Raw genomic sequence first — 26,019 nt, 5'->3', positions numbered from 1 at the left:
CAGGGTCCTCTACTCCCAATTAACACAAGGTAACTAACTCTCACAGTCTGAAATCATATCCCATGATTCCTCCATGCTAATTGTCTTATACTATATGCACATTTAGTCACTCATAATTTACACCACTGTAAAGTAGACATTCCAAACTTTTCCCCTAAATTCAATTTAAGTCCCTTACTGATTTTTAATGGCAAATTTTATTTGAAGTTTCTGAGTAGCTTTGCAGTGTGTCTACTTGAACAACTGTTCAGGAGAGAGAGAGAGAGAGAGAGAGAGAGAGAGAGAACTTGCTTACTGGTATATTGATTTCCATTGTCAAATCTGTCATCATTATCTCAATTCTAAAATAAGATGAAAATGTCAATAAATACTGGTATATTCATCAACAATTTGCTTCATAGTCCTATTATAGCCCATCCTATGGTTATCATGGTATCAGCTGCATGAGCTCCAGTGGATGGGGCTTGAGGTGTATAAACATTGTATAATACTAAAGCTCGCTGTGACCACTGTATTTTGTAAGAGCTAGCTGTTTCTGTCAAGCTCAAAATAAGTTCAGCCTCTTGGCTACATATGATATGATGTTAATTTAAGATCAAATTCCAATGATAATAATGGGGTTAATTTAAAATAAACAGTTAAACAGTTACAATGATGTGTCTATTGTTGATGGAGAGAGACAAAACTTATGAGTGTAATTAGTAAACTATAAAATAATGTCATATATGATGTAAAAAAAATGAGGCCGCACTAAATTTCTTACCATCTTGGGCACCACACAGATGCTATCAGCTCATTGTTGGTAACTTTCCGAGAACAAGTCTGATATAATGCCATACAATGGCAACAGTATTAAACAGCCTCAACAACAGCAAACAGTGATTCTGCAATGACCAGTAATAAAGGTCCGACATTCATAGGGCCTAAATAAACACTTGCTATAGAAAAGGGGTGTGGAGTTATATTTGATTTTCAGTGTGAATAAGTCCTAAATGAACATGATGAAGCGTAAGAAACAATACTGCAAGGAAATTACACATTACATTTCCATCCACCATCCAAATATTTTAGACATTGAGTATAGAATTTAGATAAATGAATAATTCAAAAACCAATAACCAGAATGGGGCAACACCTCCAAATTAGTATATACGATCTTTGGGCCAACTTCTCAAGATGCAATGGGGTGGCTTCAACCACCATGGGGCAACTTCTCCTGACACCTGGTATAAGTTCTCCAAGGGAAAAGAGTTCTCCATGGGGTGAATTCTCTACTATTCGCCTAGAACTTGATTGCTTCAGTGATAGCTCCTCCATGGAAATGACTTAAAGGTCACAACCTCAACATATAAATGTACAATAAAGTAAATGATATGATTGTTGAAAATAATGTATCAAACTTCTTTGTGGTGCATAAAAACACTGGAATGCATTGAAAACACTGAAATGCAATATAGTCTATATGGATCAGGGTCAAAATAAAGCGGTACCAAAAGAGTCCATGGCCAAATTGGACTATTGTTGAAAGGGCCCAGTCCAAAGAGGCCTGACTCTAAAAGGCCCATTTATGTATCAATTACTAATTACTACTATAATGTATACTAAAAATAATTAATATATAAATATAAAATCCTTATGTTTTATTTATAAAATATCTATAAATACTGTGCAGTAAAGTAACATTGTGCAGGATGTCACATGGGTAGGCGAGTGATCATGAAATTAATTGTGATATGCTACCATCTGTTTAAAGTAAAACCAACAACAAAGAAAATAATGCACGTTACTGAATGTGAGAAAGTTCAAATAAGAACCCATGTGTGCCTTGTGCATGCCAACTTTGTCATGGTAATGCCTTAATTAAGTAATGATGATTCCATTAATGATGGATAAATATTTTCATTTGTGAAGACTATTTACTCTTTTCCTGTTTCACATGCATTCAATATTGTAACTACGTTTATGGTTAATACATGTGTATTGTTAATACATTAATGATGGATAAATATTTTCATTTGTGAAGACTATTTACTCTTTTCCTGTTTCACATGCATTCAATATTGTAACTACGTGTGTATGGTTAATACATGTGTATTGTTAATACATTAATGATGGATAAATATTTTCATTTGCGAAGACTATTTACTCTTTTCCTGTTTCACATACATTCAATATTGTAACTACATGTGTATTGTTAATACATGTGTATTGTTAATACATGCATATTGTTAATACATGTGTATTGTTAATACATGTGTATTGTTAATACATGTGTATTGTTAATACATGTGTATGTGTAATTTATTTTTATTGATATAATTTAAGCTTTAAATATACATTTGCTCTCTTGTAGGCACTGTTATTGCACTGTGGTGGCAATGAAGGTCAAGTCAAAATTGGAAGAGAATTAAGTTTTTTTTTCTTCTAATTTATCTTTATCCGGTGAGAAAGATCGACAAGAAGAAAGGAAAAAATGTCTAACTAGCATTAGCAAAAAAAGACAAAATAACGCAAATGCAGTTTTAGATTTATAAATCTATTAATAATAACAGTTAGTGATAATACATGAATTCTAAATTCTAATATCAAATTATAAACAAATACCTTACAGCACAACAATATTATGCAAAATGGCTGTCAAATAGATTTAACAGTACAATACAGTGTGAAATTCTAAAATAACAGCCACAGATAAACACCAAACTATACAAACAAAATAGATTTTCATTTTTTAACAAGAAACCTTACACTATAACAAAATGTACACAATGGCTGTCAAAGTTGCAAGTACCATAAAGGATGCAATCCTAGAATAGCAGCAGCAGATAAACACCAAATTATAAGAACATACTATCAGAACATGCGTATATAAATATTTACTCTTCAACAAGAAACCTTATGAAACAACAAAATTGCACACAATGGCTGTCAAAGTTAACAGTACCATTTAGGATGCATTCCTAGAATAACAGCACACAATTATTCATAATTTCCATGCCTTTGTTTTCTAGTGTAGATCACAAGATATAAAAAGCTGGATGGAGTATGTGTGTTTATGTATGTGATCTGGATTTGTAACGTAGCTTTAACAATTTTTCAGTCATATCGCTATGATGTCTGCAGTGTGGCAGTTTATAGTGATGTCTAGCACTGGGGCATCATGCCGCAGACATGCAGCATGATGTCTCACCCAGTCACATTATCCTGACACCAGGCCGACCAGTCCTAACACTAACCTCTTTATGCTGAGCGCCCAGCGAGGCAGCTGTTAATACCATTTCTGTAAGTCTTTGGTATGACTCGGTCAGGGTTTAAACCTGTGACCTCCCACATCTAAGCTGGGTAGAAAAGAATGTTGAAACAGTCTTACAACACGTGATTAAATATTTGGCAATGAGAAAGTTTCATAAGTCTCAGAAGATTTTACTAGACATTCACAGAAAGAAAACAATCACATACAGATCTTAATTCTTGCTTAAAGACAAGTCCAATTATGTAACTGTATGTGTGACACAAAGTTCAAACATTTTGATTTTGTACTACGTATAGGGCAATATTTTGTGATTTCAGTTTCCAAAAATAAGGGAAGTTTCTTCAAAGTTTATTGGCTCTTTTCAGTCAAGACTGAGAAAACAGCTGCTGACAAAGGCAAATGGACCAACATAACTAATTTTGACCAACAACAAATGGACTAACAACAATTAACCAAGCATTAAAGCAGACTGTAGAGTGGAAATCAAAGCCTCTGACAGAAGCTGTATCATATTTAAACGACTTGGCGGAGGGACATTTCAAAGATTTGAGAAGTACATTAATGAAACAGGTGAATGCTGACTTGCTGACAGTCAGAGACAATTTCAAATTTTGAAGGCGGTATGGGTCGCACAAACTACCAAACAAAGACAAAAACCAAACCAAAAATCCAGAAGTTTCATTCTTACAGACAGTAAACACAGGACATCACCAGGCAGTCAGTCAGAAATTGTGGCACCAAGGGCACACAGAAAGAAACCAGGATATTTGGCCACCCTGTACTAAAAAATTGTCCAGTATGGCAACATATTAATTACTTAGTAAATTTTAAGGTACAGATTATATATATTGTTCTGTTCATGAGGTCATGTGCTAAGGCCACACTGTAAGTTTAATTGATATAACTTGGGATGTGTTTATTTCTGTTGTCACTATGTTTAATCTTATTTACTCTCCAAATGGGCACATCCAACTTGATTCATTTGTATAATAATTTTTAAACCTTTATGTGTTATATGAAACAAATACATTTTTAAATATGTTCCAAAAACTGTCTTTGTGTATTAAACCGATTTCTGCAACTACTGGGTATCCCATACTCTTCCGCCAATAAAAGAATAGGTTTAAAAAATGGTTAACGAAAGACTGTCGATATGCTTGAAAGCATACATTAGCCAAGCAATGGTATACTACGTACTATTAGCTAGTATGTTTATTGTATATACCAGTAACGGTAACCAATATGGAAAATGTACCTACTCTGAATCGTGCGCAAACAACTTTTGTTGTGATATAAATACCAAAATATGGAAATGATCCAACAAGCCATTCTCGCATGTTTATTTGAATTTAGACCATTATCATAATTGTTCGTTGTTGTTGCTGTTGTTGTTATGGGGTTTAACGCCATTTTTCAGCACAAGATAGGCTATACATGGCGGCCAGCATTAATGGTGGAGGAAGAACCAGGGAAAACCCAGGAAAGAACCACCGACCCATGAGAAGCTACTGGCAAGCTTTCTCACATATCCACATTGGCCGAGTCCAACTCGAGCCCATGCAGACAGAGTGAGATGGCAGTGATCCGTGACGGATAGCGCTTTAGACCACTCGGCCACTTGGGGCCCCCTATAATTGTTCGCCCATAATTCATGATAGTTACACTTAAACTATACAGCTATTTCACTTGGTGGTTTTTGTAAATCTTACATATCCCGGAACTTAAGATAATAAGAAAATGGTAATTATCAATCACCACAATACAATAATCAACTTAATAAATCATTATTAACATGTATTTATTATTAATAGCTTCAGCATTAAACTCATGTATACATTGCAATACATGCTGTTAATATTAAAATTATTTACTTTCAAAACTGTCGCCAAAATGCGCAGTTTCCAGCTTCTTGTTAACCCTTTACCTCATACAACCGTCTTTGGACGCCTCTACAAAAGTCGCATCGAAGCGGCTTTTGACGCTTCTACAAAAGTCCCATAGAAGCGCCTTTTTACGTCTGCTGTAAACAACGGCCATTTTAAGCCGGTTTTCGTAGCGCCACCTTCGGGGAAAAGCCCTTATTAGATACTACATTCATTTCTGTGAATGACAATTACGTCAGATCACGTGGTCACTGTTTATGTACTGGTCGATATCTGCTATTTAAAGTAACTGGGTCGTAATCTCCACTCTCCAAAATGGCGGTCGCGGATTTCATTCAGTACTTATGAAGTTTTCATGATTAGAATCACAACTATGAAAGATTCAATAACCTAGGTAAAGGCTCTGATATTGATATAGGCTGCAATTAGTTTTTATAAATTATCAAATTTAGGTGATTTAGTGATGTAGACACAGATGAAAAACTTGTAAATTTCGAGTATGAGAAATGACAGCTCTACGGTTGGTCACACGGCCTCACTGATATGACGGTGAACGAATTCTCTCCAGATTTTAAAGCACATAACAAATTCTTCCGTGATAAATAATTACACAGCTATAACAATCAGACTTTACTCTTAAATTGTTCCACATGTAATAGATGTGTACCAAAAATGTAAAATGGTTAAAATTGCTGTTAAACGTAACATACACTACATTGCTTAATAGTTCACAGGCAAGCTATGCGTATGCGGTCGACTAGGTAACCTGTGTTCTATGTATAGCGAGCTGCACTTTGTCACTATGCTCTATGAGGTAAAGGGTTAATTTGAATTTCATCACTTGCTGTAAAGAAAGTACATATTAATTTACTATATAATATTAAATTTAACATAAATGAATTATGCATACACAACCAATATAAACTGTGGTATATACAATATAAATGAAGTGTACTTTGGTATTTTCATTACGTTCCGGTGTGTCAGTGCATTCTGGCGCATTTTGGTGTTTCTAAGCACCCAACTTTTTTGCAAATGTTACTGTAAGAAATTTTAATTTCAGTTGGGTTTTTCTGGGCATTCATTTTTTATATACATAATGCTCCAATTGTCACATTCCCTCCAAAGCAGACGATACACAGCTAAGACAATTAGCATAGAGTCACTGAGAGGCCTGATTTCCAACAGAGTGTTAGTTATTTTGTGTTAATTGGGAGTAGAGGAGGGTGTTACTCATGAGTTCCTTCTTTACAGAGATAATCAAGTGTGTTAGGTCCTTACACAAGACAGAAGCTAAGCTCGTTTCTCCTAGGCTTTGTCAATTTCATATTATTCTCTCTCCGCCACATTCAAAAAAATAAATATGCGGTAGCTCGTTCAGTGCAACAAGTGGGTTTCCATCTCTCTATACTAATAATAACAGTCGAAAATATGTGACAGCTTTGAAAACGCATTATATGAAAACTAATTAATCAATTCAAATACATATATTTTGGAGCTTAACTTACGCATTTTAAGTAGGTGCATTTACTATTAGGAATATTATACAGCTCTCAATGGAAAATTAGTGAGAAAGATTTGCATAAATACAAGCACAAGCTTTTGGGCACTGGCCCTTGGCTTTGCCTCTTATATCCACCCTAAAAAAAAAAAAAAAAAATAGTCTACCAGAGGCTAGTCTGTTACCATCTGTGGCTGTAATGGCTTTAACTTACGGTTGTTTTTTTTACTTTTAGAATCTTTACTAATTTATGCTACAAATAATTTGAGTTTTTAATGCATATAGATTGTGGGAAAATTTTATTTTTTAGAAACGTAAGCCAATGTTTATTCCTTGCATGTTTCCTCTTCCGGGGTAAATTCGCGATCGTTCGAGAAACACGCGTTCAGTAGTCAAATCGCAAAATTGGCATTACGATCATCTGTATTCTTTTTGATTGAGAAACAAGTAACACAACGAAAAGATGGCAAAGTGGGGCGAAGGAGACCCTCGATGGATAGTAGAAGAGCGTCCAGATGCCACAAATGTGAACAACTGGCATTGGTAATCACTGGCTGGTTTTGCCTATCGAGAAGAATCCAATTTTCGATAGGCTAGCGCAGACAGCCATCACAGGTGGCTGACGTGAGCTTAATGTTGAAAAAAGTAATAAACTGAAGGGGAAAAATCATATCGAGCGACAGTATTACCCTTTATTACTCCCATCATCCATGACTCGTTCTGACACTGGACCGTGTCTATCATTCTTTAACAAAGCCTCTTGCACTGCAAGTTACAGTATGATAGACAGGGTCCTATGTCAGAACGGGTCATGGGGTTAACCAGAGCCAATTTTATCACTGATTTTTTCCTTTAGTTTTTTTTCTTTTTTTCAACATTAAGCTCGCGTCAACTGTGAAAACCTGCTGACATTTTTGGGATTCCTGTGTTTCTCATTTCTTGAAAAAGTTAACACTTTCAATACCGTCATGACATCAATTTCGGAGCGTCATGTGTTTCGGGGCAGAAATTTTATTTTTTTGTGACTGATACACTTTTATATAGTATGAGTTGACATATATGTTGGGGTGTAGGGTACAGTCCATTCCCTATATAAAAAAAGTTGGAATTTGCCAGCACCATTTGGTGTCAGCATGGGGTAGCAGCTTACTAGCCAGCCCAGCAAATTTGACCTTTCACCGAAATATACCTGCATGAAATTGATAGGAATATGATTTATTTTCTCAAAAATGGTGAGCATAGCATTCTTCATGTCTTTAATCCACTGGCAGATGAGATGAAAGTACATCTTTGCTGAAATTTTACCTGGATCTGGCCATTTGCATTCATAGTCAAATGACTATAAAAAACTCGCAACCTACATGTCAGTGACATCAGAGGCATATAGTCAAAGTATATTGACAGTTAGTTCGAGTTTCCTCTGACCCATGCCACCCCACTTTTGATATTTGGATGTTTATGTTGGGGTGTAGGGTCAGAGTTAATTCCCTATCGAAAAGTTGAAATTCGCTGACACCATGGCATGGGGTAGCCGCTTACTAGCCAGCCTAGCAAACTTAAATGAACTTTCATCAAGATATACCTGCATGAAATCAATAGGAATATGTTTTATTTTCTCAGATATTGCAAGTAGAGCATTGTTACATCTTTAATCTGCTGACATACTAGCCTGAACAACAGCATTGATGAAATTTGACCTGGAAGTCGTCATTTGCATTCTGAATCACATGACTACACAAGTATCACAACCTACATGTCAATGACATCAGAGTTCAAATAGTCATGTGATATAAACAATAAATCATTTCTAATGTTGCTGCAGGAAAAAATTGAACATATAAATCAAAGTCACATACTATTTACAGAAAATGAAAGAACATAAACTTCTAAAAATATTTATTCTGAAAACAATGACCAGGAATCTGTAAATGTTGCAGCAACTTGGAAAAAACCATATTCAACAAGCGGAGAGCACAGGTCAATGCGGTAGTAACGTGATACCAATAAACTACACTGCTGACACACTTAGAACTTGATAAAACTGTTTTTTTCCACCTTGCTGCAATTCTGACAGGTTTCTAGTCGTTTTTCTCACAATAAATATGTTGGGAATTAAGTGTACATTGTATTTATGTACAAGTATTACATGACTTTTAATTAATATTTTCGAATTCTATGTACAACAACTTTTGAAATGATTTATTGTTGATATCACATGATTATTGGACCTCTGATGCCATTGACATGTTGGTTGTGAGATTTGTGTACTCATGTGACTCGGAATGCAAATGGCGAGTTCCAGGTCAAATTTCACCAATGCTGTAGTTACATCTCGTCTGTCAGTGGATTAAAGACATAATGAATGCTATATTTGCTATTTTTTAGAAAATAAATCATATTTCTATTGATTTCATGCAGGAATATCTTGATGAACGGTCGTTTTAGTTTGCTAGGACGGCTAGTAAGTGGCTACCCAAATGGTGTTGCCGAATTCCAACGTATCAACAATAAACAAATTTCTAGAGTTGTTGTAGATAGAATTTTTACATGTTATATAGAAGTCACTTAATGTTTGTAAATAAATATAATGAACACTTAATGCTCAACATATTTATTCTGAGAACAATGACCAGAAACCTGTCAGTATCGCAGCAGGGTGGAGAAAACCATTTTCAAGATGTATAAAGAATGTGTCGGCGATATTTTTATTGGTGTCATGTGACCACTGCATTGACATGTGCTCTATGCATAGTGAATTTGGTTTTCTTCAAATTGCTGCAACATTTACAAATTTTCAATCATTATTTTCATAATAAATATGAGTGGCCCAGAATGGCCGAGTGGTCTAAAGAGCTCTGTTACGGATCACTGCCATCTCACCTCTGTCTGCATGGGTTCAAGTCTAGGATTCGGCTAATATTTGTATGTGAGAAAGCTTGCCAGTAGCTTCTCGTGGGTCGGTGGTTCTTCCCGGGGTTTTCCTGGGTTCTTTCACCACCATTAATACTGGCTGCCATGTATAGCCTATCATGTGCTGAAAAATGGCGTTAAACCCCAAAACAACAACAACAACATAATAAATATTTTGAGAAGGTTTTTTTTCTTTCATTTTTTATATAAAACATTGTGACTTTCATTTATATGTTCGATTTGTTTTCCTATAGCAATTATACTAGAAATGGTACTTTCCAGAAGAGCAATGTCCTCCATTATTTCCCCACGACAGGTTCACTTTTGGTTTCAAACTGATTTTTATCAAGAAAATGATGTACACGTGGCAGTTAAAATATTTATGTTAATGTTCTATTCTTAAAATTCACATTTCCTATTTACATAAGTTTAAGTTTCAAAAGACATGTTTGTATGCTTTTATCATCAAAGGATAACTTGCAGAAATCATCGGTAATAGTTGCTGGCTTACTCTGGAAATGGTTAATGGTCAGTCAAAACACATGCCTGTGAATGTGCATGAGTTTGTTTGTCAGAGTAATTGATATCAATAACAACTATTTGATGGCTTGAAGCCGACATTTTAACTTGAGCTATATATAACATAACCTGGCCAAGGCGAAGGAGCATCTAAAAAAGGACAGTCATTCAATGTTCTTCTAAAAAAAAAATCACAGTATGAAGTTTAAAGTTTTTAGGCAACTTAGTCACCCACTTTGCCTGGAAGAGTGACCCGTTATATATATATTAATATATGGAAATTAATGTGGAATAGAAACAAAGTGAAATGACAAACCAAGAAGAGGTAATTAAAATATTTTAATATATTTACAGTTGATTTAAGTTATTATTCTGCTTTAGTAACAGTACCACTGACCAAAAAAACTTATCTCTTTAATCCACGTGGAAACGATCAAGGATTAATAATATTAATGTGTTTAATAAAACAGTCCACCAACATTGAATGTCTGACTGCATCAAAGAAATAAGCTGCATAACTTTAAAAAGTTTGTCTAGTGTCCGCTAAAATTCAAAACAACAACTGAACCCAGGATACGTATTAGACAAATTATCGAGGTTTCATCGCCCCCAAACTTCCATTTCCTATGCATACGTACATTTTCAGTAGACCCCCCTATACACAAGTGTATGCATTTTGGTTAAACTCCCTCCATGTATAGGTACTAAATGGATGGCCCCCTAGCGAGGTAGCTGTTAGTACCATATCATTTTTATAATAAGTATTTGGTATGACTTGACCAGGGTTTGAACCCATGATCTCCCACAAGAATTTGATGTAAACAGATGGCCTTGTTTCAGAAAGCATTGAATGAGATTTATTTTTATGATGTATGTCGATTCAAATGGTTTTGAAATCGTTCAAGCATGAAACGAATTAGGTACTTTTAGTTACATTTTGAGATGAAAATTCACTAACCTACAGATGCAGGCATGATGCTTATAGCCTATCATGTGCTGAAATTAAGCTTGGAACCCACAGAACCAAACTAAAGTGTATGGAATGACTTTAAGACAGAAATACACTTTTAAAAAACAACAACTAAAATGCAAATTGTTATTTCCACAATTCACATGAAGATGAATGCATTATGATTTGTATTTATTTGAATAATTTAAAAAAAATTGGTTTACCTGTTTTGATAGAATTTTTTTTAATTTTACCTGTTAATTGCACAATTCATTTAATGTCAGGGGCCCCGAGTGGTCTAAAGCGCTCACCGTTCCGGATCACTGCCATCTCACCTCTGTCTGCGTGGGTTTGAGTCCAAGGCTCGGCTAGCGTGGGTACGTGGAAAAGCCTGCCAGTAGCTTCTCGTGGGTCGGTGGTTCTTCCCTGGGTTTTCCAGGGTTCTTCCTCCTCCAGTTATACTGGCCGCCATGTATAGCCTATCTTGTGCTGAAAAATGGCGTTAAACCCTAGATCAACAATCAACATTTAATGTCACATGGTCATACTTGATTGGACCGGTATAATAGATGCTGAATTGTAATACATAGGTTGAACATGTTGAAAGTGGAAAATATCAAGAGTCCCAAAAGTATTTGTCAACATTGTATTATATATTTACTTTTAATGATGTAGGTTTTGACCCAAAAAAAATCATGGCATTTAGTTGATTTTTTAAAAAAAAGTCAGATCTTTGACGATAAGTGAAATATATTTATATAACTGCATTAATTTATATAAGTAGAACATGATAAGTAATGACAAACCTACCTGGACTGAGCGTATGATGAAAATCTCTCTGCTACAACCAGTGGTGTGAGAAAACTTGTATCAAACCTGCTATTGGTCAAAAACTATCTCATTGAAAGTTAAAGTAAATATATAATATGATGTTAGCAAATACTTTACAATATTATTTTCGGGGCCCCGAGTGGCAGAGTGGTCTAAAGTGCTCTCCGTTATGGATCACTGCCATCTCACCTCTGTCTGCATGGGTTCGAGTCTCAGATTCGGCTAATGTGGGTATGTGAGAAAGCTTGCCAGTAGCTTCGCGTGGGTCATTGGTTCTTTCCGGTGTTTTCCAGGGTTCTTCCTCCACCATTAATACTGGCTGCCATGTATAGCCTTTCGTGTGCTGAAAAATGGCGCTAAACCCTACAACAACAACAACAACAACATTATTTTCAATCAAATACAAATCATTAATTTTGTCTTCATGAGCAGTATTTGGTTAAAATATGTGTATTTTGGATTTTTAGTCTATTTAGTTATGAAAAAATTAAATCATCAGGTGACCTATATTGACCAGTTGTAAGATTATTACAGGCAGAATTGCTTAGAAATCTTTTTAAGATTAGTTGATGCTTCAGCAAATATGTGTTCCCTATTGCATGGGTAGTTAGTTATTTAAAAAATATATATACATTATGATGATTAGTATATATAATGTACTAAGTGCTTCAAGTACTTGGCTAAACTGGCTCAATTAGATGCAATAAATTTCAGGATTTTTTTTTTACTCTGGGTGAAAAAAGTGTTAGGGTAGGTAGCGAAAAAAAACATGGTTGTCTGACTGTAAACACATATTTTGGGAGGCCATATATGCATATATAAACATTAATGAGAAAAGTATTCGACTGTTAATAAGACAAGTATTGACTGTTTCTATGAGAGTATGCATGTTCATTCTCAAGCCCTTATGAGGTTGATTACTTGAGTTTGATGCGGTTAAATTACATTAACAGAAAACTCTGTTTAAGTTTGCTTTCTTTTTGCTAAAATGCATATTATTATAATACAAATTCAGATACATACTGTCACATCTTGGCTTCTCCAACTGTTTTGCTAGCCTCTACAATACTCCTCAGTTAAACTAAATAAAGGACAGAAGAAGTGGACTTGTTATGTATTCCACAAATTCTTTTCAACCAGTGTAGTGTCAATCTCTGGAAGTGACTCCTTTTTAAAGTATGCAGACTTTTGTGATGCTGTCTATCAGTTGGTTATTCCATTCATCTGTCCAATCATTACAACGTCTCCAGGAAGGGAAGTGTTGTGATTTTTACTTTTTGAAATAGAAATATCAATTAGTTATGAATTTATTGCCAATTCATATATTTTTCAGGACTGAGAAAAATTGTACACAGTGGTCAAAAGATAAAATACGAGAGTTGTTAACAGGACTCACTGTGGAAGATGATGAGGGTAGGTAGTCAACTAAGTAACTTTCATCCATACTATGCAATCAAAACCAATATCAAGTCATGTGGAAAGGATTTTATTTTTGTAGAACCCAGATTAGTTTGCAGTGAAACAGTAGTCACTTTTCTGCTGATATTAGTGTCAACAGTTAAGGGCTACCAGTAGGTACAGTTTTTAATGTGTATTCCTTTCCTGAACTCATTATTTTTTTTCATTCACATCTCCCTTGATAACTTGTGCACATTGGGGTCCAAAAACATGTTGAGAAAAGAGAGGTCTGACTGGACTGAATCACTATGAAGCTAAAGAAGTTCTATGACTTGCTTAGGTTGCCCCTATTTCTTTAGCCTTAGGTCACAGTGACATAATATTTTTGTTTTGGAGGTTAGAAGCTGTATTCATTTGCAACATATCCCAAAAACCCTGACTAGATTTTTATCAAATTTGGCATGAAGCTGAGAAAAATCAGTCTACAGCATGTTTACTCATCCTGCTGTCCTAACGGTCAGGTCATTCATAGAATATATGTATTAAGGTTTCAATAAAAAAAAATCATTTGCTTCAAATACCTAACTCCTTGATGGATTTGCTTTGTACAGTGGTTCCCACACCACCCTGAATGGCCCCTTCAGCCAGTGTCCGCCTGCTTTATAAGTCAGAATCCATTGGCACTGATGAGTTCATGTTCAAAAGTACCTATCTAACATGCCCAGTGGCCGGCATATTATTGGAAAAACTGTCGGACACATTCACATAATGGGTTATTTATAGATTGAAATCTCATTAATATTTTATAAGCTCTCAATTCAACACACTGACAGTTGTTCCAACAAGCCAGTAAGGTAACTTTAAACCATACAGAGTAATCAGATTATCTTTACCACAGTGTATTCTTTAGATGTTAGCTTTTGTTACTTTGATAATTACTGGCTGTTATTGCCACCAATAATTATCATGATGACAAAAGATAACTGAAGGGCATAATGTCGGCTCAAGTCAGCATGATTTCCAGTCACTAGATAGTAAAATGGTATGTCAACCTTTTTTACTTCCCTATTTTTGAATGTACTTAACAGGGTACAAGACTGGAGGAAAAATACATCATGACAACTCATTGTAAATAGTGAGCTTCTTGTGTGATAATTACATTTTGCCCAAGAAGGAATCACTTGTTGGGAAAGTGCAAAATGTCTTCAGACTATCTCAGTTTAGAACGAAAAAGAGATAGAGTGGTTTGACGGATGAGAAATTCATTTGAGAGAGATTCTGATAAACATCATCTGAATACATTCAACTGCTGCGAGTGGGAAGACAGGATTGATGGGCATACATGAAAAGTTACAACTAAATGTTTGTACCCAGATTTTACTGACAAGGTTGTTTTGCATCATGATTGATGATAATTCATATTTTTTTAAAGTAAGACCTGATAATATTCCTGTGAGTTTTAAATGAAAACATTAAACATATAAAAATTTGCCATTCATACTTTATATGTAGGTGTTATTCACATCAGTGAGATCCCCATCTAGTAAGGCCACCCCTTTTATGAGGCCACTTTTTCAGTTGCAGAAGGGGCAGCCTTTTTAAGATGGGGACCACTGTACATGGGATGACAGTCAGACAATACATTTTGTGACAGAGGCCCAGGATGGCCTAGTGGTCTAAGGCACTCACTATTGAAGATCACTCAAATCTCATCTCTCTCTGCATTGGCTTGAGTCCTGAGCTGAATATGGGTATGTTGGAAAGTTTGCCAGCAGGTTCTCATAGGTCAGTGATTCCTTCTGGGTCCTTCCTTTGCCATATACGATGTCTGCCATGTACAGCCTATCAGAAAAATGTCCACAACAGCCACATTCTGGGACATGTTTCTTTAACATGTGATCATTTGATCAAGGTTACTTCTTTGATCATGGATGTGACACGCTGGCCCTGGCCTTGTTTTATTGTGTTCCATGATTAGGCCCAATACTTTAAATTTTAGGAAATTATTCCTGGCTTCTGGTATATCATGATGGCGTGCATGTACAGTAGACATGCTGTGACATGATGGGTTGTTATGTTGCCACTGTGGCAGTTGTATGATGGTTGGGGTGGGATGCTCACAATATTTTATTTAAATTATTATGGAAGTCCCACCTGGGCTCAATTTTGGTTGGAAGTTAAATTAGTGAAAGATAAATGTAAAGCTGCAAGCCCTCAGTCAGCAATGCAGATGGTTAAATGATTGAATATACCAAAAAAAAAGTGAAATTCAACGAATATCAGTTTAATGACAGTTCAGTAATCACATGATTAAAATTTCCCAAATACTCTCAACCCTGTGATATCCTATTGCATCATTTGAATAGTAGTGTGAGATAGCTTTCCACCTGTCTGTGTATTTTTCGCTCCTATTCCTCCAAATCCTTCTCCTCTTCCTCCCAACTTTCTCCATATTCCTTCTCCTCCTCGACTTCTTTGAACTCCTACTCCTTCTCCACTTTTACCTTGACTCCTTTTCCTCCTCCTCAACTCTCTCCACTGACTAGACTTTTTGACTTTGACTGCGATGCTAGTCTCACTTCCATCTCCCCTCTTAGAGACTCCGGACTTAACTGAACCAGAAGTTGTGTCCCCCAAAAAGCTTCCTGTGAAAACACAAGGATGGTCCAATATTTTCCTTGGCCCTCTCATCTCACACTACATCCAGCCTATCATATAACGGCTATTAAATTTTTTCAGTCACGCATTCATTCACATCGAAATACTCGTACGTTCTTGTATGGTAAAACAATGTCTTAATAAAAGCACAGTATCAGTTACTTCTCATACATACATCAATAAATTACGTCACATCAGTACATATTCCTAATCCCATTATACCAAACAATATCACAATAATCAAATGCATTTCTTTACATTACAACTCATACAAGGTACACAAATATTCAAATATCCATGCTCTGATATATCCGTACATCTATATTAACTAATCTTACACACTTAAACCATTTTCCAAATTCACAATTCAGGCATGTGTAAAATCTAACATATCACATTAATATATGCACTAATTTACTATGAAGTAACCTAATAGCAATTACAAAATTAATTCTGACCACAAGCTAACAATCTTCATAATTCTCTACATAATACTCAAATACGCCTGTAAATGAACAATACAAAGGTAATTCGACATACTAAATGATCCTAGTAATTAAATATACATACTACACATAATTACAATTACAATGCTGTAACATTCTGCAAAAATCAAGCAAATAACATACTGACCATTATGAAGCTTTGTCTTTCCTTAGAATCTCCTAAGTTTTACTGCTAAATTATGAGTGGCTTCCTCGGAGTGACCCTATATTGCTGAGCAGTCTTTCTAGATGAGACTAAAATTTTGACCCAATCCAATCAAACTTAGTGGACAATGTCCTTCTTGCTGTGTGTCCATGTTGGGACAGATTTAGAATACGCCCGGTCCCTCGCTGGTCCCTCTGATCAAAGGACTAAGCTGTAACATATAGGTGGGAAGTCCCACGATGTTTAGACATCAAACTATGGTTTGTAATAATACAATAGTTTATACATGACTTATAAACTGGAGCTGAGCAAACATGACACATGCCCACATCAAGATCTTGACAAGGGAGGATATAATTTTGTAGCTTGAAATCATATTGTATATGTTACACACCATAAACATGCCTTCAGGGTCACAGCAGAGGAAAATGTTATTCAGTGACTATTATTTAACAGATGCTTAATCCAAGTATACATTATGAGTTTATGTTGTGCAGCATGCCCTCTGCCTCAAGGACTCTGCCATGGGAAAGGTAAGAGTAAGGTTAGTGTCTACAGTATACTGGTAACTTTTGAAGTAATGAAGATATTTTAATGAACCTTTCCCACGTGTACTTATCATGACTAGAAGGTGTGTGATTTACTTATAGCATGCCCTTTTCTCTTGGTCAGGGTCACAGCAATGAAAAATGTGATTCTGTGACTTATGTCCTTGTCTGAAGTTTTATTTTTGGACCAATGAAGATACTGTAATCGAATGAATTAGTTATATATCATGACTTAACAGTGTCCTACCTCAACACATGGTTGGTCACAGGAATAGAAAATATGAATTAGTGCCCTTGATGTATGTATGGGTAAAATGTCAGAATGAAGTAATACATTTTATTGAAGCTTGAGCTTGTTATATATTTTGACTGGTTTTGCATATTCACCATCATGTTCCCAAGTTTAATGCCCATCCATATTTTTTCTTCTGAACACAAATTATAGAACAAATTTTAGTGAGTAGGGTCCTTTCTGATGCACCTGTTGTTAAAAAATCTAGATTAATTATACTATAATTACAGCACCTAATTTCTATTTCTCTTCCTTTTTACAGTATTCTGTGAAATTAAAGAGCTTACAAAGTTGGAAGGGGAAGCCACTGCTAACAATCGGAAAGCCAAATTGATTTTTTTCTACGAGTTTGAAATTAAAGGAGAATGGTCAGGTAAGGACACTAGAACCTCTCTTCATATAGAGTCACATATGTGTGATTTTACAGAATTCCTATTTTATATGGGTCATGTTTAGTGAATGCATGTAAAATTAGCCCAAGATTTTAGTCCATTATAGTTGTAATCATTTGTTATTAATGTGAGGTGTAAAGACCACCATGAAGAACCACATCTGCAAAAGCATAGTAAAAAGCCTCAATAAGAGAGTGTTGCCTGTTGCCAGCATTATCATGCTAGGCATCTTGATGTTTGTCTTAAATATATGTATCTTGATAGTATTGCATATGTAAATAAACTATACAGAATACAAATACATCTATTCTTCTGGGTACACTGCATGTAGAGAAACATTGCTTTTATCTCCACAGAAATCTGTTGTATGATAGGCTGAGATACTTTACAAACTAATATATGCTCCGATACACTACAAATGATTTTAATAAAGCTGTTTTTAATGTACTTTATCAGGGTTTTCTGGGGTGCCAAAATCCACTTAAAGAGTATGCATAAATCTCATTTTGGATGCATGAAAATTCAAACAGTTTTGTCCTTGGTGCACGAGTTTTTTGGTGGGATAGAATTCTCTTTTATTTAATTTCTAAAAAGCGAGTATTAGTCATCTAGTGTAATAGCTATAAAATTAAGTTCAAGTGATCTTAATGGGATTAGTTGAAGTCAGAAAGGTTAGGTAAGACACCTGTCAATCAGATATTGGTTTCTGATGATCATTTTGATCAAAAGACTAATTACATGCATGTGTGATTTAACAACTCTTTTTTTATACCAGTACTCTGCACATTTTTATATCTTTTTGCGATGTTTGTAACACTTACTTGTTATTGTGTTTAACATGTTTAGAAAAATAGTGATAAGATTTGGGATTTATTTTGTTTGTCAGAAGAATACAAGATACCATCTTAATCATCAAAAATCATCATTCAAACTTCAAATGGGAGGGTATCAAATTTCATTTTGGAGTGAATATCATATGTGTAGTTTTCTGATGAGAACTTTACATTAGGGCATAACCGACTTTTGATCCGGAAATCGGATTCCACCGGACAGTATGAACTTCCGATTAATCGGAGTCGGACAAGGCAGGAACGACCGATTCGGATAATAAAAATAATAAAGTTGAATTTCTATAGCACCGTGTCTAACACTGCGTGTCATTCGATAGTGCGTTAATAAAGTTAAATAAGAAGTCCAATATGGTCAACACAACGGGGTGAAACAATAATACTTGAGTTAGACCGAAAGATTTAAATTTATTAAAATATATAATACAGTCCTACCCGTTTATGTCAACATCCTCAATAATGAAGGCATAATATCGAACACATTGACACATGCTAATGAGGTATTAAAAGAAAATGATTCTTACAATCGTAAATATAAATAAAGTTAATAAGGAAACTTTCACAGCACAATAAACTTGTTTCAATCACCGATCACTTTGGAAAATGCAAGAATCGATCAGATTTCATTGCTTTTATTTAAGTTGCCGCAAGAGGCCAACTTTATAGGACCAAACAAAAGCCTGTTTTATTTTTATTTGACCGCGACATTAAAGCATGGCGGCAAGATCAACTAATTGTTGAATAAAGTACAGGATGGAACTGGCCGCTTGCCGACATAAATGATTAAGGCGGGAAAATTAAAGCCTGGCGGCAAGATCAACTAATTGTTGAACAAAGAATGAGTCGGAACTGGCAGCTGGTCGACATAAATGATTAGGCAGGAAAATTAAAGCGTATATGCTGTGTGGATGCATTGGAGCTGTATGATAATGTAAATGAAATTTATATTAGCATACAGTGTGAAAAAATTGTGCTGAACTGTTGAGACTCTGCGGCTGCATCCATCATTAATCTCACATTACAGTTCTGACAGATACTGCGATGCTATGTTGTAGATAATCTTGAGTTTTGATATACGACTTTCCATAAACTGTCACTTTGTTTCTAGACATACATCCCTCTCATGCACTATTTAGATACAGAATTTGTTGTATTGGCCACAATAACAAAATATTTCTAAGCCTTTACAGACAATAAAATTAAACGAAAATCTGATAAAAGTAAAAAAAATAACTTTATTTTAAAATGTCGCAAAAACAACGAAGCAGAATATGGGATTATTTTGAGATAAATGCCATAGATGAGTCAAAGGCAGATTGTTTGGTTCCACAGTGCAAGGATAAATTAAAACGAGGAGGTAATGATCCATGTTCATATGGAACCAGTGGACTTATCAATCACCTGTGTGCAAAACATCCGGATGAATATATAAAGTATACCGGAATCTGTGACATCGAAAAGAAACGAAAAGCCGAAGAAGTAATGCAGCCTGGAAAGAAACACAGAGTACAGACAGTAGAGTTCCTGCTAGAAAAGAAAAAACCGTTTGAGGCTAACAACCCACGCCAGTTAATCATAACTAAGAAGATCATAGAAATGATTGCGGCTGATGCTATGCCTTTCAGCATGATTAACAACGTAGGCTTCACTCGCTTTCTGAATGAACTTGAACCTCGTTATGTTATTCCATCCGACGTCCATTTGTCAAGAACGCTTATTCCGGACTTATATTCTGCCGTGAAGAGTAAAATTGTTATTTTACTAGAACAAGCAGCCTACATAAGTTTTACAAGTGACGTGTGGACGAGCACAAATAATTTGAATGCTTTCATTTCGCTTACCGCTCATTGGATTGACAGCAAGTGGAACAGGATGTCCATTGTTCTGTCACTACGAAATCTTGAAGACCGACACACGGGCCAAGTTATTTCGGATAACATCCTTGCAATGTTGGCAGCATGGTCTATTCCAGATGAAAAACATGGAGTTCTTGTGCAGGATAATGGTGCGAGCATGAAAAAAGCGGCGGAGTTATCTGGATTGGATCACTTGGGATGTTTCACCCACACGATCCAGCTAGTTGTCAAGGTTGGACTTTTAAGTCAAAGACCGTTATGGATGCTATTGTCACTGCTCGTGCAATCGTTGGGCGTTTTCGGCATTCAACTCAAGCCACAGAACAATTGCTCAGAATCCAGAAGTCTTTGACATGCGAGGACGGCACGCCATACCCGACACACTGTCTTATCCAGGATGTTACAACCCCCTGGAATTCTACGTTCTGCATGCTCGAGCGCCTCATAGAACAAAAGAAAGCTATTGCCCTCTATTGTCAGGAAAATGATGGGGTTACAAATCTAACGGTACATGAGTGGAATTTGATGGAACGGGTTTTGATTACACTTCGACCATTCGAACAGGAAACCAGGAATGCCAGTATGTCTACTGCAACAGCAAGCATGATCATCCCCAGTGTTCGCGTTCTCATGGCAACTTTAACAAAACCTGCAAGAGTCGGAGATGACATCGGAATACAGACCATGCGGGCGGACATGCTGAAAGATTTGCGTACACGTTATGAGGAAGTGGAGACAAACAAGTTGTGTGCACTTGCAACGGTTTTGGATCCCACTTACAAATTGTTGGTTTTTAATGCGCATGGGCATGACGCTGTAAAGCGCATGTTAATGGATGAACTACAGATCGAGTATGAAAAAACAATCACCGCTGTCAACATTCCAGCCTCAACAGAAGTGGATCCAGGACCTTCAACTTCGACTGGCCTAGATTCCTACTACCAGGAGTTATTTGCCTCTAGCACATCCGACCAAAATCTTGCCTCTGCATCCCTGTCATCTGAATTCACGTGCCAGCGCGAATTGGATTCATATCTAGCTGAGAAAAATCAGCCGAGGACTTCACCACCAACAGAACCAGTTATATACTGGAAATCCCGGGAAAAAACTTTCCAGCTTCTGGCAGCTGTCGCTAAACGTTTTTGTTCAATACCACCCTCTAGCGTCGATAGTGAAAGAAGTTTTAGCACCGCAGGTGCTATTTGCAGCGACAAACGATCGAGCATGTCCGCTGAAAAAATGGAGATGCTACTATTTCTTGCAAAGAACTTGGAAGTTATAAATTTTGATTATTAAATTTCTTTATTATCTATTAAACTGCGTGTTTTTACTTAGGTAGATGAAACATGGCAGAAATAAACTGCTTAACTTTAATGTTATGTTATATTATATTATATTATATTATATTATATTATATTATATTATATTATGCGCTACATAAATATATCAATATTCAAGACTCTTTAACTCGCATTTCTAAATTTATTATATTATAATATCTTTGCCAAAAAACAAGAACAATATCACAGGAAAATAAATACTTAGGGCACCATAACACGTGGATTTCAGTTTGCGAGTTTTATTTGTAAAATCGTAAGTTTTTATAATTATTATGTATAACAATGTGATCGTAGAAAAAACGTTTATAATGTTTCAGTGCATTTTACAAAAATAAAAAATTTCATGGATTCTTTGTGGCTTTGAACTTCGTTGCATTTTGCTATAGTCCTGCCATATCCTTCCCATTGTGACATCGGTGTGATATGCAAAACGTGTGTAACACGGTTTAAAAAGTTAATTTGAAAAACCTTTTAATTTAGCATTTCCGATTAATTGAATCGTATCCGGAATCGGAAAAATTTCATGCCCAAAATCCGGAATCGGAAATCAGTAGAAAAATGCTAATCGGTTATGCCCTACTTTACATTATGTTCTTTAGTGCCAGTCACAAGGTTACATAGGTCATTTGAGACAGTCTGACAGAAATGAGTAGATGGATTGTGGAATACGTAATTCCCATGCATGGGCAGACAAATCAGAAAAGAATGGAACATTATTAACTTTATGAATATTGTGTTGGGAATGTGGAAAGAAAATTGCATTTGGCAACCAAAGGAATTCCAGGTCAAAAGCATATGGATCCTAAACCTGCTGTGAAGAAATGTTTTTTTATTATAATGTAGTATACTGTGTTACTTAAAGATGAAAAAATGAATAGAATATGGACATTTGTTTCTTTTTCCAGTGTCTTGGAAAATGTTTTGATTTGTAATGCAATGAAAGTAATTAAATAGATTAAAGGCATTGAGAGTTGTTACATCACATATCACAATTGTCACAGTTGTCAACAGCCTTAATTTTTTATTCTTATAATACTAAATGTATCACACTGAATGATCATTGGCAATCTGATGACATTTATTGGTGATGCAACAACACACATGTTTTCAATTATTACCTGGGGGGAAAAGTATCATTATTGGGACTACTAGTTTAAGAATGGGACTGCAACTTTATCCAAGAAAGGAGTCCTGGACTGCAACTTTCAAAATCCTATGGAGAACCATTGCTTCATGTTGAGCCCACCTTTCAGAAGTATGATACAGCAGTCACTTAGGCATGTACATCCAGTCACACATACGCCTACCCATTCACTCCCGTCTGTTTAGATTAAGTTCATTTTTGTAAAGTTTTTTCTTTTCTATCTAAATGAAAGGCACATTGGATGAAAGGTTAGTCTCTTGTAGGGTGTTGTTTATCAAATATAAAAAGTCTGTGGGTAAGCAAACAATGATTAGCATTGAAAGGTCTTTGACCTGAACAAATAAAAGTGTATACATGGTATCATTTTCAAAAATACTTTCAAGCCACGTAAGGATTCATAACTGCTATCTTGTAGTAAACTAAAATAATTTTTGAAGTGGAATTTAAAAGGAGTGTTTGGCGCTTATCTAGGTAGATATAGTAGCTGTAAAGAGACTATATGTGGTTTAATTGCTGCTTACATAATCATAAGGGATGCATGAGAAAATGTTCATTTCTAGACAGTTCATGTTTTACTCTGCTATTTGGCTTGCACTCAGCCATGACACACTTTTACCGGCAAAAATATTGTGATTTATCAATATCAAACCATCTCTGCAGTTTCATATTTTTTATTTTAGTTCAATTTAAAGAAACGTTTCATACAATTTGCAATAAAAATATAATTGTTTGGGTTTTTTGCAGTTGCTGTGCAAGAGATAACTGTCAGCATTATATATATGTTAACTTATATAGATGTTAAGCTAATTCATGCAGATCTTAAACTACTTTTTGTAGATGTTAAACTACTTTATGTAGATGTTAAACTAATTCATATAGATGTTAAGCTGATTTATGAAGGTGTTGAACTAATTTGTGGAATGATTAGTGAAACAACTTTATTTAAAAGATAGATTTCTAGTTTCTGATTAGAGGAATGGAAAGCAAATGTCAGAGATATTATATGAAAATCTCCAACTAAAGTTTATTTCATAACATCGTTAAACTTTCAACAAATTTTACAGTTTATTCATTAAGATATCAGTTACAGCTGATGTAACCATAACACAAAATGTTTTTCTTTATGTCAGACAACATCATATGTCATTTGTAACCATTACACAAAATGTTTTTCTTTATGTCAGACAACACCATATGTCATTTGTAACCATTACACAAAATGTTTTTCTTTATGTCAGACAACATCATATGTCATTTGTTTTGTGGGGTTTTTTTTTTGTTTAAGGTAAAATGAAGTCAGGTGACAAAAAATACAAGGGAAAATTTGAAATTCCAAACCTCAGTGAAGAGAATGATGCTTCTGAAATAGATGTAAGTATGTTTTTATTTTTGCATAAGAATTTGAAACTTTTGTTAAGCAAACCAAAATAAGTTTGGGATCAATTTTTGTCACAGTTAAGCTTTTTATTGTTAATTTCTATTTCTGGGAGTATCAATTTCTTCTTCAGATAGGATCACATTAACATTAGGTATATATTTGTGCTACCAACCCAAATCCAGTCCTAATAAAATGATGACATTTTCTTTTCTATCGCCTTTTTTATAGACAAAGGGCAATACCTCTTACAATTACCTCCTCTTGCCACCACCTGGTGTTACTAGGTCTTGCACTTCACTTCCATACTTCAATATTATATGAGAAACCTCTCATGAATCCAAAGCTAAATTTAAATTTTAATGTTAAATTTGAACCATCCAATGTGGACTTGATATTTACTTTGATTAATAATATTTCCTAAGCAGGTGGTTAACAGTGTTATTGTAATTTTGCAAACATTAAAAAAACTTTTTACACTTTTTCAGACCCTGCATTTTTTAGATCACATGTTACAGCAAGCTATTGTTCATGCATGTTGCTATTCATGATTTTTTGCTGTTATGTATAATTTAATTTGCTTGGTATGTTGAGCTATGCCCATAATGGGGGGGGGTAGGAGTTTGGGCGTACCTGAATAATGTCTTTTGCTATAAACAATATATTGTGTAGCTAATTTTTGCCAATGACTGCAGATGATATATTGAGATTATTATGAATTGTAGGCAAACATGTTTACTTTGATCTGAGTTCAGAACATGGTATTCCCCTGTGAAAAACTGGGTCTACCTATGTTTTGCATGTTCTTTACTAACTTTTTAGTAAGAGACCTAACCTTGTTTACAACCTAAAATGTTCTGGAAATGATTTGATGGGGAGAAGATCCTTATCCTGGTTCTGCTATTGTGTCTTAGTTTTTTATATAAAGGTAGTGACTATTCTTTAATTTTTTTAACATCAATCTCTTTAGATGAATCAATTTAAATTTTGTTCAGCTAGAATTTGAGAGGATTTATTTATTGAAATTGTTCACTGGAATTACAAAGTGTTCTAAGCCCATGAAGTTTTTATTGGATACAACAGATCTATCCTTTGCCTCCATGTTGGAGTTTGAAGCCCTCAGATCAGGAGGACAACAATTTTCTTCATCATGAGATAAAGTCACTGATCAACAAATGAGTGGTAGAGATTGTATGAAAACCACAATCACTGGGTTCTATTCATGGCTGTTCCATATCAGAAAGGTCAGTGACAAGTTGAAGTTGATCGTAGATTTCCATCAACTAAATGAATTCATTCTTCTGCCAATGTTCAAGATAAAGACAACAAACTATGTTGATATGAAGGGGCAAGTATGCCATCAGTCTTCATCTCACAGATGCCTACTTTAAAATCCCTTTTCACTTGGCTTTGCAAAAGTTTCTTTGGTTTGCTCACCACGACACATTTACCAATTTAAGTCCGTCTGTTCAGACTAAATATCAACTTGTGGATTGTGTCTTCGTCCAGCTCCAGTCAACTTCTTCAAAGGCATCAGTGGTGTATCCAGAGTGTCTCCTCCATAATCATATAGTAAGTTCTGTTCTCAGAATCAGGAGAAATCTCTTTTCCCATTTGAGTCATTTCAATTTTCTTGTGAATTGGGAAAAATCCAGCTTTCACCTGGCCTAG

General features: G+C 35.3%; 2 protein-coding genes across 7 annotated transcripts in view; one reads left to right on the top strand and one right to left on the bottom strand.

Annotated features, from left to right (window-relative positions):
- The window catches only part of LOC149774975 (ral GTPase-activating protein subunit beta-like), a 141,554-nt gene extending 134,736 nt beyond the window's left edge, over positions 1 to 6,818 (bottom strand). For 3 of the 6 annotated variants that reach the window (XM_089944590.1, XM_089944592.1, XM_089944591.1), the window contains exons 1-2: positions 6,645 to 6,815; positions 296 to 341 (exon numbers count right to left, since the gene is read on the bottom strand). The gene's annotated coding sequence lies outside the window, so the exon portion shown is untranslated. Of the gene's footprint in view, positions 1 to 295; positions 342 to 6,644 lie in introns of all 6 variants that reach the window. The other 3 variants (XM_089944594.1, XM_089944593.1, XM_089944595.1) reach the window with 3 other exon arrangements.
- Positions 6,819 to 6,958: 140 nt separating this feature from the next.
- LOC149774974 (activator of 90 kDa heat shock protein ATPase homolog 2-like) overlaps positions 6,959 to 26,019 on the top strand; it is a gene marked incomplete at its 3' end in the record, with an annotated part of 31,484 nt that continues 12,423 nt past the window's right edge. Inside the window, exons 1-4 of the mRNA XM_089944582.1 lie at positions 6,959 to 7,180; positions 13,180 to 13,259; positions 17,656 to 17,766; positions 24,259 to 24,344. Of these exons, the coding sequence (XP_089800708.1) occupies positions 7,101 to 7,180; positions 13,180 to 13,259; positions 17,656 to 17,766; positions 24,259 to 24,344 (357 nt within the window). The remainder of the gene's footprint in view (positions 7,181 to 13,179; positions 13,260 to 17,655; positions 17,767 to 24,258; positions 24,345 to 26,019) is intronic.

This window comes from Sinohyriopsis cumingii, unplaced genomic scaffold (genome assembly GCF_028554795.1).
Source record: "Sinohyriopsis cumingii isolate HCF-2022 unplaced genomic scaffold, ASM2855479v2 utg000059l, whole genome shotgun sequence".
Taxonomy (NCBI): Eukaryota; Metazoa; Mollusca; class Bivalvia; order Unionida; family Unionidae; genus Sinohyriopsis; species Sinohyriopsis cumingii.
Note: the sequence above shows the minus strand (reverse complement) of the source record. Positions and strands in the feature narration are given on the sequence as shown.